The sequence below is a fragment of the Pteropus medius genome, unplaced genomic scaffold, assembly GCF_902729225.1.
Source record: "Pteropus medius unplaced genomic scaffold, Ma_sr-lr_union100, whole genome shotgun sequence".
NCBI classification, from domain to species: Eukaryota; Metazoa; Chordata; class Mammalia; order Chiroptera; family Pteropodidae; genus Pteropus; species Pteropus medius.
The window spans coordinates 863647-886056 of NW_024344433.1; the positions used below are offsets into that span (position 1 = coordinate 863647).

Below are 22410 nucleotides of genomic sequence, written 5' to 3' on the forward strand. Positions count from 1 at the left end.
ATATTTCTCCAGCAGAGGTCTACCAAATTAGAAGCTGTGTTTTGTAGTTGTCAACACTCCCCACGATTATTTTCTGTGGTTAATACTCACATCAGCACCACCAGCGATCCCCGCTTCTGGGTGTGGAAACTCGGAGTTAGGAAATGTGGGCCGTGGCTTCAGGACCCACAACTCAGAGGCAGCACAGGTGCAGTAAGAAGGGGACACTCCTAATCACCAGCCTGCCCCCCTCCCACACCTCAGTGCTGGGGCCAGGGCACACAGCACCCTCATAAATGCTGAAGTTCACATTCAAACGCTGAGCTGATACATATCTGGCAAACCATGGAAGTGTGTGCACACAGCAGACTTCAGAAGAAAGAAAACCAGAAGCAATGGACAGAGAAATTCCCTAAGCAACGCATGAGTTAATAGAAGGGATCTGCTGAAGAGAGCTCTGCTTTCAAAGGAGAACTGAAGGTTCTCTAACGGCAGGAGGGAGCTTTCCCCTAAATGGCTTTCCTGTGGACTTCTGTGTGCAAAACTCGCCTGTGCCTCTCCCTTGACCATGGTAGAGATGTACCCATGATACACACAGGCCCACAAATGCATGAACTGATGGCTCCATCTAACCTGTATGAACTGGATAATCTTGTCCTTCACGAAGACCAATTTGTCTTTCATTGAGTGAGACGTATCAATGAGGACATAGATGCAATCGTTCCGCACTTTTCCAAAAAGGATTTGACTCCCATCCTGTAGCCATTTAATCCTAGGCAGGAAATAGGTTGCAAGTGAATGGATAAAGCCAATGGCAACAAGAGCATCTTCCTAAGAACTGAATGATACGTGTATGGAGGCCAGGTCTGTTTTGTATTGTTTACACACAATCTTCTGTGAGTCGATTACTCACTTTCAGGGGTTTCTGTGGAAAATCCTATATTTAGGCTGGCTGTCTCATCAGCCCCCCTCCACTGTCCATCATCAATCTAAGTAAAACAAAACTAGGAAAATCAATAGGACAGAAAAATCAATTCAGTACTGGGTTTTGAAGCCAAAAGTAAATTACCGCCAGTCATCTGAGAGTATGAAGCCCTCAGCTCTGACTCAGGCCATTTGCTCTCCCAGCCCTGTTGAATGCAGTCTAGCCAGTGATGCCAGCACATTTCTGAAGCTTATGGACAGTATCAAGCAACCCCAGCTCCCTATAACAACCAAGCATCAGGTGGCTGTATGAATAGGACTGCTTCTGGGATCAAGGCTCAGGCTCCCATGACAGGATGTAAATTAAGTGTGTGGCTACACGCAAAGCCTGAGGAAGGAGGAAGTGCAGAGGAAAAAATTATTTGAAACTGAGTTGAGTTCTGCAAGGCCTAGACAACTTGAATTTGTAGGACAAATACAGAGGATTGAATGAAATGAAATACGACATATCAAAATTTGTGAGAGGTGGCTAAAGTGGCAATCAGAAGAAAATTTATAAAATTAAATGCTTATATTAGAAAGAAAGAAAAGTCTCAAATAGGTGATCTAAGCATTCATCTTAAGAAACTTAAACCCAAAGTAAGGAGGAAAAAGGAAACAAAAAGATGAGAGTAAAAACAATGACATAGAAAGAAAACCCTATAGAGAAAAAAAATAAAACCAAAAGTTGGTTCTTTGAAAAGATGGATAAAATGGACAATCTCTAGCCAAGCTGATTAGAAAATGAAGATGACATAAATTACCAACATAATTTCTATGCGCATTTAAAGAAATTGAATACATAGTTAAAAACTTTCTGACAAAGAAAAACTCCAGGCTTCAGTGATGAATTCTACAAACATTTAAGGGAGAGATGATACCAGTTTGCCACAAAGTCTTCTGGGAAATAGAGGAGAGAAAACTTCGCAGAGAGCCTTGACACCTGGTGGGAGGAGGGGGTCAAACAGACCCAGCAGCTGCCAGGTAGAGTATCTTTTAAACAGCATCCTTTTTCCCAGAGCTGAAATCCAAATTACTCTCCCCAAAAGTCAACTGTAAAAGTATAAACAAAGGAGACTCCAGATACAAAGCTTACTTTATCTGAGTGATTCATTACTGGCTGGGTTCTGAGAAGCTGGGGCTCTGGAAAGTTAATATGGTGACAGACAAGGCTGTGCATCTTGTGGCTTTGTAACAGAAAACACACAAGGAGGGAGGGAATTCTCATTTCCAAGTGGCTACTGCAGGCTGGGTACTAGCCTAGACTCATTAGATTTAGTATCTCATCTAATCCATAGAATATATTGATAAATGGCACTATTATTCCCACTGTATAAATGAGGAAGTTGATACACAAAAACACTAACTAACTTGTCTCAGGTCACACAGCAAGTGGCAGAGCTGGATTAGAATCCATTTCTATCTGACCTCAGAGCCCATGCACCTAAATGGATTTGGTCTTTGTGGTCTAAAGCTGTCCCCTGGCATCAGGAGGTAAAAGCATGAAGGTAGATCATCCTCATGGGGCCGAAGTTGAAGTCACAGTGTTAGTACACCAGATTCATTAGCATCACCACACTTTATGAAACAGCAGAGTTGAGAGGGATCACATGAAGTTATTTTTAGCTGATTTCTAAACTACATACATACATATATATATTCTTGCATTGTATTCAAATATTTCACATTGTAAAAGCTGTCCTGAAATGTAATATTCGAGAGTACAGAAGACAGGTGTAATACAGCCTCAATATACCAGTGACCCACAAGAAATGCAAGACATGGGCAGCAGCCTTCTCCTTAGCTACCCCAATGATACACAACCTTTGTTTGTTGTTTTCAAGAGTCTGCACTGGCACCAAGGCAGCTTGGAACCTGAACACAAACAGCACCCTCTGTTATTAACAAAGAGGCCATTGGCAGACCATCAGGTGGCAAACTTAACTCAATACGCTTATTGGCCATTTCTCTTGGTTAAGCTTTTACCAAGAGGTCGAGCAGACTTGAATTTCAAGAGAGACTAGATCATTTGTACCCTCCCATAAACACACCAACCTCCTCTGGATCTGGGCCAGGACTGCGTGAATCCTCTCACTGTACCATGTGCACTTCTCCTTAGTGATGCAGACATGGACCAAGCTCCCATCCTTCCAAGGAGCGTGGATAAATCTGCTACAGTATTTTGCATGGACTGTTTTCTTTTTGGTCTCCTAAGGAAAGGGCAAAGAACAGAAGCCATTCAGAAACCATACAAAGAAGAAAAGTCTCCAGATGGCATCTCCATCTCTGCCTTATTTACTCAGCCCTTAGCACGCACTCCCATGGTAAATTCATTCAACTGTCGGTTCGACCAAATGTGACCTATTTGTGCTAGACGTCACAAACGATGCTCAGAAAGAAATGCACAATCCCATCTGTACCCCAGAGAAGATAGTGTATCCAGTGGGTAACACCTAGACAATGAGTGTGGATGAAAACGAGGTCTGAGGATGGCACTTTCGGCATTTAGAGGTTGGGGACATGGGAAAGAAGTAACAAAGAAGGCTGAGAAAAAATAGCAGTGAGGTAGGAAGAAACACAGGAGAGGTATTTTCTGCAAGTACAAAAACTTCAAGGAGGTAACCAACTATATCAAATGTTGATATTAGGCCAACTAAGAAAGAGACTGAGAATCAACACCTGGATTTAGTTATTCAGGTATGAGTGGGTTTTGGTGGAGGGGGGCCTTTGCCTGACTAGAGTGTGTTCAACAGAACATGGGGAAACCACAGAATTTTAGAGGGGGAATGTGGAGTTAAATTCTAAAGAGGAGAAGAGAAACGAGGCTAATGAGGTACAGACAGAGGCAACAGGGGGTCAAATGCTGTATTTTTAATATGGGAGAAATAACACTATGTTTGCATGCTGATGGGAAAGGTCTGGAGATGAGGGCAATATTGATGATGTGGAATAGAAAAGGGAGAAAGAACAAGTGAGGGACCAAATGGGTATCAGTGCACACATGGAGGTGCTGGCCTTGGACAGAAGCTAGGACAGTATAGCCATCCTAGAAGAAATAAGAGTAGAACATACAGGTGCAGATGATGGGAGATTTGTAAGATGGAGGCAGGTGTTCGTGGATGTTCACTTCCACATTCAGTGAAATAGAAGGCAAGGTCACCTGCTGACAGAGAGCATGGAGGTGAAGGTGTTGAAGTTTGAAGAGGAAGAAGAAGGTAGACATCTTGCAAAATGAGAGTCTGAGTGGATTGGGAGAGCACAGTGAGATTATAGGGCAGCACAAAGTTAGAAGTTAGAAGTCATGGATTTAAAGTGAAACCAAGCATTGTGACTGTGTTTTTCTCCAGTTTCTTCCACTGCAGTCAACTGCACAGGTATAAAGCAGAAAAGGCAGTAAGTTGAGATTTAACCAGGGTTGAGATTTTGCCAGAGGAGCGCAATAATGTGAGAGAAAACATAGTTGAGGACATACGAGAAGGACTGAGGATAGAGGAGACAGAGAAAAGGTGGTAGAAACAAATTCTACATCCCAGCAGGGTTGAAAGATTGGTGGAATTAATGACCTAAAAAAAGTGGTCAGATTGTGGATCTTTGGAATCAATGAAGTGGGTTATGATTACAAGACCAAGGGTATGCCTACAACAGGAAGGGGAGACATGGAGTGGAGGAGAAAGTTGTTGGAGGATGTCGGAGAAACGAAAGGTCAGGGTAAGGGATGTGCCATCCTCATGTGACTGACATCACTAAGACTTAAAACAGTTGAAGCCAGTGACAGTGAGCCAGAAGTTTACTGTCGGAGGCTTCACAAAGGATTGACAGAGATGACCTGGGGCTCAGTAGGTGACACCCACAGGAGGTGTAGTGGGTGGTACTTTCTGATGACATAGGAAGAGGGTGGGAGAAGGATCAAGAAACAGCAAAGAAGAGCAAGGAAGCCACCTCTGGGCCACAGGATGCTGGGAGAAAAACCAGGGTTCTCAAGAGAGAGAACTCAGACAAGCAAGTGAAGGAAACATCTCAGAGCACCTGAGGTTCTAGGGGGATTGCTTATGACTTCTAGCTCTGGAGGGCATGGTGCAGGGCTTCTAGGAGTCAGGGAGGAATAGAGGAGGAGGCTTGGAAGGGAGGTCCGAGCCACTCGGGGATGAGATTCAGGGGTCTGGCGGTGACTGGTGAGAACAGGGCTGAGGGCACGAAGAGACTGGCCCTGCTGTGGCCCAGGCAGTAGAGAGAGAACCACTGCTTCACCTCAGAGCAAAGATGGAAGGAGAAGGATGTCCACTCTCTCATTCTCACCCCGTTCCCGGGGATAGCACCCAAGAGAGTTCTCCCTACTCTCAACCCCATCACATGGAATCTCCCAGCTGTGCCTTGGGCACTCCCAACTAGAAAGTTATGTGAATACAGATGTCAGGCAGGAGAGTGTCAAAATGATAAAGAAAAGCACAGTGTGAGAGCAAAGCAGAGCTGAGTTCAACCTTGGATAGCAGGTGAGTTGCCTAACCTCTCTGAGGCCTTAAGACTTTTTCTCATGAGAGCACAAATATTCATCTTTTATCTAAAGCACATGGGCATTCCATAAATGTCTATTTCTGATTCACCATGTTTGCAATAACGGGAAGGAGGAAGGTAATGTCTACTGGGCGTCTCCTGAGCGCCAGGCACTGTACTCAGATATGCATTTTTTAATTTGGACTTTAACACCACTCACATTACAGATATGAGAGTGAGACTCAAATAAGTCAAATTATTTGCTCACTAGTCCATAATTAGTAACGGGTAGAAATAGCATTCACACCCAGGTCTTCTCATTCCAAATCTGGTGCACGTTCCACCAAACCACACTGCCTAGTACATAGTAAAGGCTCAATAAATATTTGTTAGAGGAATAAATAGTGAGACTAGCGTGGCTTTTTGAACATCAGGGCTGGCTTTGTACACAAGCAGCATAAATAACCATGAATAAGACTTCATGGGTGCCCCAAAATATTAAGTTACTAGATGTTGCCTAAAATGCCCTAATTAGAAATATATTTTTGTCTCCTCCTCCCACCTGGTCGTTTATCTTAGAAATGCTACACAGCAAGGCCTTTTTTGTCATAGATGTAGAGTTTCCTAGATTCATACCTACCAACCAGTTTTTAGAGTTAAAAGGTTAGGGAGTCCTAGACAGTGGGAGGGATATTGACCTATTTCACAGCCTCAGTTTCTCCCTACCTTATATACATCACAATTTTAGTCATAAATCCAGTTTCGGATATGTAGCCCCAAATAGTAAAAAAATGGTCCCCTTTTCATCATTGTGAAAGAGGGCAGCTGTACTATATACTTCTCAACTTTCAGTGTATTATTATTTGTTAGCACAAGAAATTTGAGGTGAAATTTCCCATTTGTAAGCCTGATTTGTCAAATTGCCCCCATAAAATTTCATTTAAAACTGTCAAGAAAGAACAAAGAGAAAATCAGTATTAGAGATAAGCCTGAGTGTACCACCACACTGTCACAGTAAGCTATGTTCAAATGGACAGGGATTCATATCTTTCAGTATCCAGGGCCTAATGCATTTTAAAAATAAAAATTTAGTTATGAATAATTTTCTGAACTAATGACATATCTGAATAATGTCCACAAAATCAGAAGACTGTACTGGGCCAGGAAACGAACAAATGAGATTTCCCTGTAATGCAGCAATTATTCTGTGTCCCAGTGTCTGCACCAGGAAACAAGTCTTACGTCAGTGCTGCATTTTTCTAATTCAATTTTTATATTTTCTTCCTTGTAGTTTTGTCAACACATGGCAGTGAGAGAGCAAAAACACAACATCATGTGGCTGTTATACTCCAAAGGAAAGAGCCCTTCCCCAGAGGGTAAGGAGCCCTGTGGCCAGATAGCCCAAGGAGTGTCCGAGACTGGGTTTTCACCTCTGAATTGACAGACATCTCAGTGGCAATCTTGACACTGAATCAGAGCCTTAGGGAATATGTAAAGCTGCCTGCATTTGAAAAAGACCTTGACTTCCTCTCCCAGTTGTTTGCTCTGTTGCTGGCATTTCAGCTTTCACTTCACAGTGTGTAACTGGGCCTTTACTATCTTCTAAAAGAGATTTCTTTCAGTTTTACAAATTTAGAATATTTCTCAGCCCAATTTTTTGTTTCATATTGTGACACATTTTAGTCTTTCCAGAATTCTAAACTAGTCTTTCCATAATTCTAAGCTCTGAAAGTCTTCCGTGTCCTGTTCTACACATCAATGTTTCTTGAAGTGTGGCCCTTGGATCAGTAGCTTCACTTCATCTAGGCATTGTTATCAATGCAGATTCTTGGCAGCCCCCTCAAACCCATTGGCTCCTGCACTAAAGTTTAGGAGCCACTGCAACAGGTCATTATCCTTCCGTTGTGAGCCAGTCGAGAAGCTGTATTCCTTTCGGACCCACTGGCACCATGAAACTACAGCTTTCAAAAGTTTTCCCACCCTTCTAGGGCTGTAACCCCTTAGAGAATCTGATTTTATATTTACTATGAATCCACAAAATACAGACTGGCAGTCCCTAGACTGATGTATCTTTAAGACAGTGACAATATAAGAGGACCCTAGAAATGTCTGCTTGGGGCATATTCACCAGCAATTTCTCTCTTCCATTCAACATCAGGGCTTAAAGGGCTTCTCTTCTGACACACTGTTGAATAATTCTAAGAGTCATAATGCCTGAATTTCTACGAGCCCAGCTCCTGGCTTATGGATAATTATTGTATGATTCACTTATCTCTAGAAACCATTCTCAGACTAAATCCCCACTCCCATAAGCACAACTCAGAGCCACGGATGGTGAGAAGCAGAGGGGCACCCTTCTACGCGAAAACCCCATTCGGTTTCCTCTATGCTACCTTCAACCTTGGTCCTGCCCTGGGCTCTGGTCTCATGAAGGCCACACCCACCCAGGGCACTGAGAGAAGGCCACAGCCCTGCAGGATGCTCGTCACTTACCGCATTTGTCTGCGTGGACTCATTCTCAGGTTTGGTTTTTATATCAACAACTCCGTCAGCGTGGCGGAAGGAGCACTCAGCAAGAACATCATAAAATGACAGTTTCTGGGCTTTTAAGCCATATTTCTGCAGCCACTTCTTGGAGTCCCAGGTGTCTTCTAGATTTGATTCGTTCGGAACAGAGGTGGCTCCAGATTCTGTTTTTAGAATCACAGCTCATCAGCCATCCATATCACACAAACCATTTGTATTTCACCCCACCTCAGTATTTACCAAGCAGAAACTGTTCTCTGTTAAACCACATTCTTTTCGGGAAGTACGCATTCCAAAGCAAGACTGGTAGAGAGCTGGGTCACAAGACAGAAGGCAGAAATCTGATGCTTTTCACCCCACAGTCCCCTCTGTCTAAGTTGACTGGCACCATGCACAGGTGGAGATGGCCAACAGATCAAAGCTGTGTGTCGTGAGAGACTGAAACTTGGGGTCAGAAGCTCTGGGTTCAATTTCTGCCTCCATCACTTACTAGCTTGGGTTAGTCACTCCACTTAACCTCCCCGAGCGTCAGCAGAATTCTTCGCCCGCAGATGGCATCTGCTGGGTCTTCCTAGATGTGTTGGAGTAATTCAAGGGGAAAAGTCATGTGGAAGTGCTTTGTAACAAGCAGGGAGAAGTTGGGGCATGTAACCTGCACTGAGGTGGGAATGAGTCAACCCTGGAAGGCTAGCAGGCTGCCTCCCAGAGCTTCCCTGTTAACTTGATGGATTTATCCTGACTCAGAGCCTGGTCCTCAACTCTGCAGGTTCAGAATCTTCACATGTCAGTTCTGGCCCCAGGAGTTGATCTATGGCAATTCACCTTGGTCAGATTCCCAGGATAAAGTATAACCCAGAAGGCCAACTGCCCAAATATCCCCAGCCTTAGGAACAGACCCTTGGTGTTTTCCAAAGCTTTCCTGTACTCTCTAAGTGGTAGGAGGTATTATGCTGTATGAGCAGAAAAAAAAACACAAAAGCCAGCTATCATACAAGCAGAAAAGTATTTATCTTGGTGGCTCAAAACTCTTGCTGCCATCTGAGAGAGACCAGGGTATCTGAGGGAGGGAGATGGGCACCAAGAAGGCAAGCAGATCTGAAGCTGAGGAGGAGGAGGCATGGGTAGCTGGAACTGACTTGTACTGGCCCATGAGAGCTGACGGCACCTCTCTTGCCAGCCCCATGCTCAGTGGTAGCATATCGCTGGGGGAGCGGGGGGGTGAAATTGACCATGCTGGGAGTATTCACGGAATTTAGAAATCAGCAAATATTACAAATCGGGGCTTTTTTAATTCCAGAGAGTGGATCAGTAAACATTTATCTGCATGCCTGCTGGAAGGAAGGCAGAAGGGACCCTGAGCTTTCAGCCCCACAGAAGGGACAGCACAGCACTAGAAGGACCGCGAGGTGCTGGGCAGAGGTGGGTTTTTATTGAGCGTACTACTGAGTATTAGGTCCACCAGCTCTACAGAGTTTATTACCACTTAGATCTGTGGTTCTAACTCTGCACACTGGAATCCTCTGAGGAGTTATAAAAATACTGATGCCTGGGCCCCATTCATTAGATTCTGTTTTAATTGGTCTGGACACTGGGATTTTTCAAAGCTTTCCAGATGATTATACCATGCATACAAACTTTGCACTTGGGGTAAGACGAAAAGAGCTTTCTAAATTATGAGTTGGTGATTCCATCGGTTATGCTTCCACCAGACACAGAGTCAAGTCAAATTATACTTTTAATTAAAAAGTACTGCTCACTATTAGGGAACAAAAATATGACCCATACTTGCCCATTACTATATTTAAGGGAATATATAATTAGAATAAGATTTGGAGACATAAAACACTTTAGAGCCAACTGCTCTCAATAATAGGTAAAGTATCTGTCCATTAATTCTATATGTGAGCCATGTCCTCAAATATTAATAGAACACTTTTTAAATAACACATTCTGAAATCTATTGGAGCTGGAATACCTTAAGAATACCTTGTTTTTGGCTTTTGAACTTTAAACCAACCTGGCATGGAAAGCCCCTTTAGGTACCATCCACAATACCAGCACTTGGTTTCTATGTGACTCGCAAAGTGTCCTCTCACCCTATGCAGGGAGCTCCGATCAGAGTCTTCCCAGAGCTTCTGATGCCCAAGTTTCCTCTGCACATTCACCTGCATCATAGGGAAGCAGGACAAAGAGGACGGAGTCATTTCATCTGTGGAATCAGCCTCTTGAGAAATTCTTTGGGTGGCCACTTTGTCTGATGATTGTTAATTACATTCTGAGTCTCTGTCGCCTCTTTGTTCCTACTTTATTATCGCCTCCCTTTATTCTGATCAGTAGGTGTAGAAGAAAGTAAATTTTTCATTCAATGATTTCCACAGCAACACACATACTGTCACATCCTGCTCTGTTTTCGGTTGCCTTTTTTTAAAAAGCCCTTTATCAATGATAAATTCCAGCTTACCATAAAATAACTTCCTGAAAAAAAAAATCAAACCAATTTTAACAAGATTGTTTAAAGAATCTACCTTCTGACTCCTTCTAGCTTCATCAAGGATCAGGCAGGGCAGTTTAGGGCACGACTCAGACTCTAATCACCCTCCAAAAAGGGGGCTGGGAGGAGATCCCAAAGCAACCTGAACTTCATGCAAAAACAGCCTAAGTGCTCCAAAGCTGAAGACAGTAAAAGAGGAAGTCTTTTCACTTTCAGTGTGTATTGTACCAATTAGTAGCTGAGCCAAATTTTGCCCAGTGGGTCAGTGGGAAGGGCCTTGTCAGGTCATCAGAGTCACTTGCTGAGGAGTTCTTTCCATTTCTCTGCAGTTGTCTTAACAAGAGCCTTACACAAATTCTCACCTCCAGAGCCCAACATAATAAATACCTCCATTTATTAGAGATGTGAGCTCACAGTTCATCCTGGTTATACTAATTTCTTTTCCATGTGTTACATTGCTAAGGAGTTTCTGTCAGTTACAACAAGAGGAAAACATGGCAGACCACACCTATGCCACAGAATTACCTGGCATGGTCTTCTCCGTCCTAGTTAGCAATCTCGGAACATGTTTTAATGAGTAAGACCTACTGGCCAATGCTTTTGAAACATCACTGCTGCAGCCAAGGCCAAATGACAAATTGAGCACAGTGTATCAGTGTCCACTGATACCCTCAGGGTACAGTTCCTGAGAGTCTCATAGCCACCAAGGGTTCACTACCACCACAACTGCCTGTCCCACAGTGATGAATGGTCTCACGTGTCTACTTGGCTGGGCCACACTACACAGATACTTGGTCAAACATTATACTAAACATTTTTGTGAAGATGTTTTTTAGCTGAGATTAACATTCAAGTCCATAGGCTTTGAGTAAAGTAGATTGTCCGCCTTACACGAGTGGGCTTCCCCGCTCAGTTGAAAGAGTACAGAGAAAAAAGACTGACCTTCCCTGAGGAAGAGGGGATTCTGTCAGCAGTCAGCCCGTGGACCTGGACGACAATGCCAGCCCTTCCCTGGGTCTGCAGCCTGCAGCCTGCTCTGCAGATTGTGAACCTGCCAACCCACGCATTCATGTGAGTCATTTCTCTCTCTGCCTCTGTCTCTATACACGCACACACACATCCTATTGGTTCTGTTTCTCTGAAGAACCCCGACTAACACAGCCATCTTCCTCCACTGAAAGTAACTTGTCCAGTGCCTCATTCCTGCCATGCCAGGCCCATGTGACTTTTAAGGGAAGCACCACCAGCTAACGAACAGACTAGAGCCCTATATGGAGCCAACCTCAGAGAGCATCAGGGTCAACATTTCCCACGCTGTGTTCCACAAACATATGTCCACTGTATGGGAGTTGACATAACTCAGAAAGAGGGTTCCTTCGCAAAAAGTTTGGGGAGCTTGAAGCTAAACAGTTTCAACAGGTTCTTTATCATAGGGCTTACTCGAGCCTTTGACAGAGGACACAGCAGTGGGGCCGCCATAAGCAGAGGCATAAATGGCATTTCCTAAAGTTAGTTAGTCCCAGACCCTCTCCACACAGAACATTTTGGAGGGCTTACATTTGATAGACGACAGTTTGGTACACACTGCCCAACATTTCTGTTATCACAGGTACCATAAGATACTAACCCAGCCCTTGCCTGCCACAAGGGAACTGGCATGGGAAATGGATGCTGTGAAATTAGTTGAAAAGGAAAAGGTTCAGATGTCTGACAGAAAGAAAGAAAAAATATTATTCTACAAGTAGGAAGAATGTTTAAACTACATCACATGCAACTGGCCACTGAGGAATAAGGAGCAATAGGTTAGTGACAAACCTGCACAAAGGCTGAGAGGAAACCACTAGTGGAGCACAGACTACAAGAGAAGAATTTTGAAAACCACATTTTCATGTATCTACATCTAAAATGACATTTAAAATAAGCCGAAAATAGTTCAGGGTCAGTGACGTAGGAAGAATATTATACCTCAGGCAACTATTTCTTTAAAAATAGTGTGACCTGGCTAAATAAACAAGTCAATTCAAGATGTTTCGTATAAAGTGAAAAAATCAAGATTGAGAACTGAGAAAAGAATAAATGGACTTTGAGAACTTTAGATTAAGAACCTGAAATTCATGTCACAGGGAGAATGGGAACTCTGCAACAGAGTGGGAATACTGGAATTAAACCAAGACAGAAATCTGAATCTGTTCCCTTCAGAAATTAAAATATTTGCCACTTTTTTGATCTTGTATCACCATCACCAAGGTATTTTTTTTCACTTTTAGTCAGCATATTTATTTCTTGTATTCTTTAAAAAATTGTTGAGATATAATTCATATACTATAAAATTCACCCTTTTAAAGTGTACCATTCTGTGGTTTTTGGTTTATTTACATGGTTGTGCAACCATCACCACTATTTAATGCCAGCACATCTTCATCTTTTGAAAGAACTAACTTTTGGTTTCTTTTATTTTTGCTATTATTTTTCTATTCTCTATTTCATTTATTATTCTCTAATTTGTATTATTTCCTTCATTCCACATGCTTTCAGTTCAGTGTCTTCTTATTCTAATTTCTCAAGGTAGAAGGTTAGTTTATTAGAGTTCTTTTTTTTCTTTTTTAATATAGGTGTTTACAGCTATAAATTACTTTGTACAAACTGCTTTAGCTGCATTGCCTAAATTTTGACAAATTAAGTTTTTGGTTTTAATTTACCTCAAAGTATTTTCTAGTTTTCTTTTTGATTTCTTTCACCTATTTTTATTTAGGAGTATGTTGTTAATATACACATATTTCTCAGTTTCAAAAAAAAAATCCTTGTTATTGATATTCAGTTTCATCCATTGAGGTTAGAGAACATATTTTGTATTATTTCAATCGTTTTAAATTTATTGTTGTGGTCTAACATATGATCTCTTCTGGAGAATAATCAGTGTGCATTTGAGAAGAATACATACTCTACTGCTGTTACATGGAGTATTCCATAGATATCTATTTGGTGTAGTTCATTTGTTGTGTTGTGAAAGTTTTCCATTTCATTATTGATCTTCTCCCTAATTATTCCATTCACTATTGAAAGTGAGATACGGAAGTCTTCGACAATTATTATTGAACTATTTCTCCTTTCAGTCAGACAGTTTTTGCACCATACATTTTGAGGATCTATTTTTAGGTGCATATATATTTATGATTGTTATAACTTCTTGGTAAACTGACACTTTCATTATCATCAAATGTCCCTCTTGCAAAAAATATTGTCTTAAAGTCTATTTTGTTTAAAATTAGTAGAGCCACTCCAGCTCTTCAATTGTTTCTAACTGTATGGTATATTATTTCCATCCTTTACTTTTATTCTATTGCATCTTTCAGTCTAAAATGTGTCTTTTATAGAGCATATTGCTGGATTATGTTTTTTTAAAATGCATCCTGCATATCTCTGCTGTTTTATTGAAGTATTCGATCCATTTTTATGTAATATAATAAATAATATGGCAGGATTTACACATGTCATTTTTCTATATGTCTTAAATCTTTTTCATTCCTCTATCACTGCCTTCTTTTGTGTTAAAAAGATATTTTCTAGGATACTGCTTTAATTCTCTTGGCATACATATATAATATTTAGTTACATATATTTAGTTATATATATAAGTATATATATTTAGTTATTTTCTTAGTGGCTTCCCTCAGGATTACAATTAACATTTTATCACAACCCAGCTGGGATTAATACCAAATTAATTTTAATAGTACACAAAAGCTTTACACCTTCACATGCTACCACCCTAGTCCCAGATGCCATAATCTCTCATCTATTCCAACATCGTAACTCTCTTCCCTCATCTTTGCTTGGTCCTTCCCTTCCAATCTGCTTCCCACTCAGTAGCCAAAATGATTATTTTTCTAAATGCAAATCTGATTTTATCATTCCCTTGCTTAAAATCTTCCAATGGCTTCCTGCTGATCTGAAATAAAAGACTGACATCTCATACCATGGCTTCCAGACCCAGCATGAGCTAGTCCTTTCCAGATTCATCACAGGCCAATTGCTAACTTAAACTCTGAGCTCCACACTCATTTTTAAAACTCTTCTAAAGTGCCATGCTCCTCCTTGCTTCAGGACCCTTGCATGTGATGTTCTTCTGCCTGGTATATATTCTCTTACCTTTATTCCTTCACCTCATTAACTTACCTCCTCAACTCTTACATATCAGCTCCAATATCATTTCCTCAGCAAAGCTTTCCTTGACTCCAGAGAATAACTCAGAAACTCACATTTTTACTTAGTTATTCTACCCCAGTTGGTAATCATACTTCTCTGTGAATCTAGTTTTCTACCCTTCCTGAGCAAGAAATAGTACAAGGTCCTGCTTTATGAGGGCCCACTCCATGTCTATTTTATTCATCATTATACTCATTATCTAGCACAGAGCTACATATAGTAACTGCTCAATAAATGAAAGAATAAATATATTAACATTTTCTTAAGTGATCATTATATTCTAACAATAAGCCTGCACAGTTTTAAGTGTTTTACATGTATTTCCTCATTTAATTCTCAGCCCAGTGGGGTAGGTATTATCATTATCATCCTAATTTTACAAATAAGGAAACTGAGGCACAGATAATAAATGTCTTGCCTAGGGTCACATAGGAGCAGGCAGAACCAGGATGAATATCTTTCTAACTCCAAACTTGTGTACTTCACCATCACCCAGGACTACAGAGAAATCTGGCTGGTTATTTTAATACAATGACAATAAAAAATCAGGATTGTCCCTCTCTCCATTTGTTCAAAAATAAGTGCTCAAAACTCCTGTGGAGATCCTGGTTGGAACTCCCTGCAGAGCCTGAGTGAGCCTCTAGCCCCCCTTCCTTGTCTTTTGTCACTGAGTCTGATATTTTGAAGCAACCAAGTATTCAGAGTCCAATCTTGGCATGGCTACACAACACAATTACACTGATTATCTCCAGTGGGTCATAAAATGGCTGTGAAGGTTATTCAAAATAAAAAATTCCTGAAATGTTTTCAGCTGAATATTATCCAAATAAATGTAAAGTTTCCTTAACTTTGGACGAATTCTTGAATGTTTTGTGAGAAAAACCTTCTTCTCATTTGAGAGTCACACCTGGCACACACAGACACACATACAAAGAACGCTCAAACACACCAACTCTGAACAGTTCAGCCTCTCAGGAGTGACCTACATCCTCCTTGTTTATTAACAGCTGGGTTAACATATAATCAACGTATGATAAACAATACACATTATTAGTACAAACTGATAAGTTTTGGCATATGTATGATTAGATTTATGTCTATCATCTTGCTATTCATTTCCTTTTATCTTTTTTTCTGACAGCTTCCTATTTTTAATTTTTTTATAATACTTTGTATGCTCGTTTTGTCATTGAGTGGTTATTTTAGGTTTATAGTATACATTCTTAATGTATCATGGTCTGACTTCAACTGATATTACACCACTTCACAAATAGTATAAGAAACCCACAACAGCATACTTCCTTTTCTCCCCTCTTGAATTTTATTTTGCAGTTCAGTGGTTTATTGTTGTTTTAATTGTGGTAAAATGTACATAACACAAAATTTACCATCTTAATCACTTTTAGGTGTGAAATTCCATGGCATTAAGTACATTCACATTGTTGTGCAACAACCACCACCTTCCATCTTCAGAACGTTTTCAGTATCCCAAACGGAAACTCTGTACACATTAAATAATAATTCCCCACTGCCCCAGCCCCTGGTAACCACTAATCTACTTTCTTGCTCTACAAATTTGAGTATTCTAGGTACCCCATATAGGTAGAAACACACAATATTTGTCATTTTGTGTCTGGCTTATTTCACTTATCATAATGTCTTCAAGGTATATCCAAGTTGTAGCATATGTCAGAATTTCCTTTCTTTTTAAGGCTGAATACAATTCCACTGTATGTATATACCACATTTTGTTTATCCAGTGGCCATATGGGTTATCTTTGAATAATGCTGCTATTCCTCTGATAGTTTTTATGCTATTATTGTCATATGCTTTACTTATACATATGTTATAGACCCCACAGCACACTGTTATTACTTGTGTTTAAACAATCTTTTAAATATGTCTAAATAGAAAAATATCATATATTTACCCACGTAGTTGTTTCTGGTGTTCTTTATTCTTTTGTATTGATTCATATTTCCCTTCATTTTTCCATAAAAAAGTATCATTCTCCTCTTGCCTAAGTGATTTCCTCTAACATTTTCGGCAGTGCAAATGTGCTGATAATAAATTCTTTCAGCTTTTATATGTGTGAAAACATCTTTTTTGCTTTGGTTCTTGAAATATATTTTCATGGAATATAGAATTCTACATTGAAAATTTAAGGTACTGAATGGAAAAAAAAAAAGATGTTTCTCCACTATCTCTTCACTTACAAGAAATCTGCTGTCATGCTCACCTTCATTCCTTTGTACATAACATGCCTTGTTTTCCTCTGGTTGCTTTTAGGATTTCCTATGTATTAGTTATCAGTTTTGAGCAAATTGGTTGTGATGTCCCTTGGTACAGACTCCTTCATTTTCCTGTACTTGCCATTTATTGAACTCCTTGTATCTCTAGGTTATAGTTTTCACCAAATTTGGAAATTTTTCAATCTTTATTTCTCTAAATATTTTTCTCTCTTCTCCTCTCCTCGAGAATTCCACTTACATGTATATTTGGCCACTTAAAGTTGTCTCACAACTCACCAATGCTCTGTTTGTTAGTTATTTTTTGTTCATTTTTTTTTCTTTTTATTATTTTTTTGTGTCTCATTTTGGATAGTTTCTATCGCTATGTCTTCAAGTTCACTAATCTTTTTTTCTAGCCATGTCAAACTGCCATTAATCCCATTTAGCATGTTCTCATCTAAGATATTTTCTTCCCTAAAAGTTTCTATCTCTAAAAGTTCAACATGTACCTTTTTTTTATATCTCCTCTATCCTTACTTAACTTTTTGAACATATGAAATCATTATAACAACTCTTTGAATGTCTTTTCCTGCCTATTCTAATGTCTGTGTCAGTTCCCAGTCAGCTTGATCGATTGATTCTGAAGGTGAACACTTCCTGTTCCTTTTCTTTTCATGTCTAGTAACTTTGATTGGACATCAATCATTGTGAGTTTTACCTCATTGGGTATTGGAGGTTTCTGTATTATTATAAATCTTCATGAGTTTTGTTCTACAATGCAGTTGAGTTACCTATGAAGAGTTCCTTCCTTTCATGTCTTGCTTTGATGATTTCTTAGGAGAGCCCAGAGGTCAATTTAAGGCTAGTCAGTCCCCATTACCAAGGCAAGACCTTCCCAAGTAGCCAACTCAGTGGTGTCCCGAAGTTATACATTTTCTAGTCAGGCTGGTGAGAACAGGCCATGTGTGAGCACCGAGGCTTTTCTTTCTAATTTTCTTTCCAATGACTCTTTCTCAGTCTCAAGTAATTTCCTCACGTAAATGAGCTGATTAGAACTGAGCTGAATTCTCAAGGGAAACTCTCTGCAGATTTCCAGAGTTCTCCCTCTGTGCACCTTTCTCCTCTCTAGTACTTTGTTCTGTGAAATCTAGATATCTTGGTCTCCCTGGACTCTTCACTCTGGCTTCCAAGCTCAGAAATTTGCTGTGCTTCAACTGAGGTCCTTGTCCCCATACCATGGCCTGGAAACTCTAAGCATTAAGCTGGGACAATCATAGAGCTCGCCATGAATTTTCCCTGTATTTCAGGGTCCACTGGCCTTAATTGCTAGATGTTCAACGTCTTGAAAAACCATTGTTTCATATACTTTTGTTAGTTTTTCCCCCCCAGGGAATTCTTTTTTATTCCAGGTTTATTGAAATATAATAGATAATTAGTTGCTCATATTTACATTATACAATTCAATGAGGTGGTTTTTTTTTTTTCAGTTATAGTTGGGATACAATACCAGTTTCAGTTGTAAAGCCTAGTGATCAGAGATCCACATAACTCACAAAGTGATCACCCCACCAAATCTAGTACCCCTCTTCCCCCTTACATATTACAGCATCATTAACTATCTTCCCCATGCTACACTCTGCATCTCCACATCAGTTTTGCAACTATCTGTGTGTACCTCTTGAATACCTTTGTCTTTTTGCTGTCCCTCTTAACTCCCCTCTTATCTAGTACCCCTCAAAATATTCTCTGTATCCATTAATTTATTTCTGCTTTTGTTGTTGTTGTTTATTTTGTTCTTTGGATTCCACATGTTTGTGAAATCATGCGATTTTTGTCTTTCTCTATCCAATCCATTTCATTCAGTGCAATATCCTCTAGGTCCAACAAGGCAATATCTTTTTCCATCCCCTTCCTTTTAGTCTGTTTGTGTCTTTTAATCTGAAGTGACTCTCTCGTAGGCAGCATATGTAGGGTTCTTGTTTTCTTATCCATTCAGCCACTCTAGCTTTTGGTTGGAACACTTAATTCTTATCCATTTGAGGTACATGTTGATAGGAATGTAGTTATTATCATTCTTTATTCCTGTTTTTGATACATGTTTTTTCTTCTTAAAGATGTCTCTCCAACATTTCCTGTACTACTGGCTGGGCGTTGATAAATTCCTTTAGCTTATTTTTGTCTGAGAAGTTCTTTATCTGTCCTTTGACTCTTGGTTGTAGATCCTGGTTTTTCATCATGCTGAATATTTTGTGCCAAGCCCTTCTGTCATGCATGGTTTCTTTTGAGAAATCAGATGCCAGTCTATGGGTGCTCCCTTGTAGGTAACCAACTGCTTTTCTCTTGCTGCTTTTAAGATTCTCTCTTTGTATTTAACCTTTGGCATTTTAATTATGATGTGTCTTGGTGTGGGCCTCTTTGGGTTCCTCCTTCTTGGGACTCTCTGAGCTTCCTGGGGTTGTATGTCTAATTCCTTCACCAGGTGAGAGAAATTTTCCATCATTATTTATTCAAATAGCTCTTCAACTTCTTGTTTTCTTTCAGGTACTCCTATGACCTGGATATTTTTACATTTAATTGTGTCCTATAGGCTACTTAAATTATTATTACAATCTTGGCTTCTTTTTTATTGCTATTCTGATTGAGTGTCCTTGGCTTCCCCATCCTCTATATCAGTGGTTCGATCCTCTTCTTTATCAACTGTTTATTCCACTTAATATACTCTTTATCTAAGATAATGTGTTCTTCATTTCTGACTGATTCCTTTTTATAATTTCAGTTTTAATGTTTTTATCCCTTTGTTAAAGTTCTCACTGAATTCATCTACACTTCCCCTAAATTCATCGAGCATCTTTATAACCAGTGTTTTGAACCCCATATCTGTTAGATTGCTTGACTCCATTATTCCTGGATCTCTGTTTTGTTCTCTCATATGGTTTCTGCTTCTCTGTCTCCTCATTTTGGCTGCCTTTCTGTGTCTGCCACTATATACTGAGCAAAGCTCCTAAGTCTCCCAGTCTTATTAGTGAGGCTTTGTTTACTAGGTGTCCAGTGACACAGTCCTGAGAAGGGTTCAGATGCAGGCCAGGTTTAGCCCCAGCATGTGCTTCTTGCCACCTGTTAAGATTCAGCTAGCAATCCACAGATGCTGTGCTTATAGTTACTTTAAGAAACCACACCAGAAACCAAGGCCAGCTGCCACCAGTGTGAGCCTTGGTGCTGCTCCAAGGATGGAGCACCTGACTCACTGAGGATACACCTGGATATGACTTGGGTGGGGCCGTGAGTTGGGGGAGGCAGAGTTTCAGGGAATCCTCTGGGCAGAGCGACCTCTGTTATCTAGTGTGATGACATCTCAGCTGAGGAAGCGCTGTGTCCACACACTGGAAGAGGGGAGGGCTCAACAAAGGAATAATGGATACTGCCAGCACTTCTGTCCAGGAGAATGCCTCACCTCCAGCCCTCGCTTCAACAACACTGTAAGTCTTTGGCGCCCCCCGCGCGGCATCCCCAGCACTGGTACTTAGAGCAAGTCCGTCACCTCAAAAGTCCGCTGGCGGACATGGTCCCTTTAAGAGACGTCTGCAGCTGCCAGCTGCCACTGCCATAGCATTTGTCCCACTCAGCCACTCGGGACCATGTTCCAGGGTGATTTCTTATTTCTCTCTCTAGTTGCAGGACTTGTTCATCTAGATCTCAGGCGACTTTCCTTGTTGTTTGTTCTGTGATTCTGTCATAACTTTGATTTGGTCACAAGAGGGATAAACAAAGTCTCTATCATCTACGCCATTTTTTTTACCTCTCCTCCCAAGGGAATTCTTCTGTCCTGCTCTTGATAATTAAAAGAGGACAAAATTACCAGTGTCCGTAGTGACTGGCCTCATTGTTTTCTTATCCCAGGCATCAGGCTGATGAGTCATCCCTGCCAGAAACTGGCCCTATGGTTACAGGTGCCAGTTGATCCCAGAACCAGTGTGCCCAGCCTAAGGGGCACATGGGAGCTGTTATGCCCAGGAGGCAAGTCTTTGTCTAATTCACATGAAGGCTCCATATGCAATGGCAGCCCACATGATCTCCCCTCTGACCCTTCCTCTTTTAAGATGACTACCCCATGTCCTCTGGCCTGCAGGCCCTGAGCAGCCAAACACAGGGGATGGCCACTGCCTTCACGTGACACAGACACAGGGTCTTTGGCTGACACAGCATTTTCCTCAATAACACTGGGTTGTGGGTGGCAACTGAAGCAGGTCAGATACTCCATGTGTGGCCTCTGATGCCAAACAAAGCAAGGTTACAAAATTTCGAGGGGTATCTAACACTGGAAAGGACCTGGCCAAATTTTCCTTTTTAAATAAAAGTAGTACATTTGAAGCATCTTTTGAAAAATTATGCTTAGAGTTATTTCAGTTTTTAGTTTTTGGGGCTTTTTTTTTTTTGGTGGGGGGGTAGATCTAAAGGAAGTAATCTGATCTATCCTTCTATCAATTACAGAGGCCAATAACTCTTCTGTTTCCCTTAGGAACAACATCTAAAAGCCTTCTGTTGACCCTTAAGATTAACTGCCTCAAGCTTAATACTGCCTGTGTCAGTCTACTCAAGCTGCTATAACAAAACACTATAGATGGGGGACTGAAACAACAGAAATTGATTTTCCCACAGTTCTGGCAGCTGGAAGTGTAAGATCAAGGTGCCCGCAGTGTTGGTTTCTGTTGAAGCATCTCTTTCTGGCTTATAGACAGCCACCTTCTTGCTGTGTCCTCACACAGCTTTTCCTCTATGCACTCTTGAAGAGAGTTCTTTCTCTTCTTATCAGGACACCTGTCATTTTGGATTAAGGCCCCACCCTTATGATCTCATTTAACCTTAATCACCTCCTTAAAGGCCCTGTCTCCAGGGGGTTAAGGCCTCAACATATGAATTTGCAGGGAATACATACAGTTCCGTCCATAGCACCCCCACAACCAAATAGCAGCAGGGTCACCATTCTCTCTGCCTGGCATGGATATTTACTTCAGCCTATGTCTGCCTGCTTCACTTTCATTCTCTCAGGATGAAAGAGGACTGTCTGGGTTCTAGACTCTAAGCTTTCTGAGTGGGGTGTCACTATAAGTGAGAGACCCCTCCAGACAAGGCTAATTAGGCCCCTGCTTGGGGACCCCAGAGAGCTGGTTCTGACAAAGCAATAGCAGCTGCTTCTTCTCAGGGTCAAGTCAGATACCCAGTCACAGAAAAAAGTCCCTGTCACCAGAAATTTATCAAGTTGCACAGGGCAAGCTTGCCCAGGCCCTCGATCACTTCCCCCACTACACATGTCCCCTTCTCCATTTCTCTTCTTCAACTGCATCCCTGTTCTCAGCCAGCCTGGTATCCTTGCTCTCCTTCCACATGACACCTATAGTGCAGGCAGGGTACCAGAAGGCAATACAACCAGGCAGAGGTTCCCAAACTTTGTTGCATCTTAGAATCACCTGGGGAGTTTTCAAAACTCCCGGTGTGCAGATCACATCCCATACGGATTAATCAGA

General features: G+C 41.0%; 1 protein-coding gene across 1 annotated transcript in view; it reads right to left on the reverse strand.

Moving 5' to 3' along the window:
* VWA3B (von Willebrand factor A domain containing 3B) overlaps positions 1–22410 on the reverse strand; it is a 134488-nt gene that overhangs the window by 61915 nt on the left and 50163 nt on the right. The window contains 3 exon segments of the mRNA XM_039872637.1: positions 613–751; positions 2998–3152; positions 7927–8123. Coding sequence (XP_039728571.1) covers positions 613–751; positions 2998–3152; positions 7927–8123 — 491 coding nt within the window.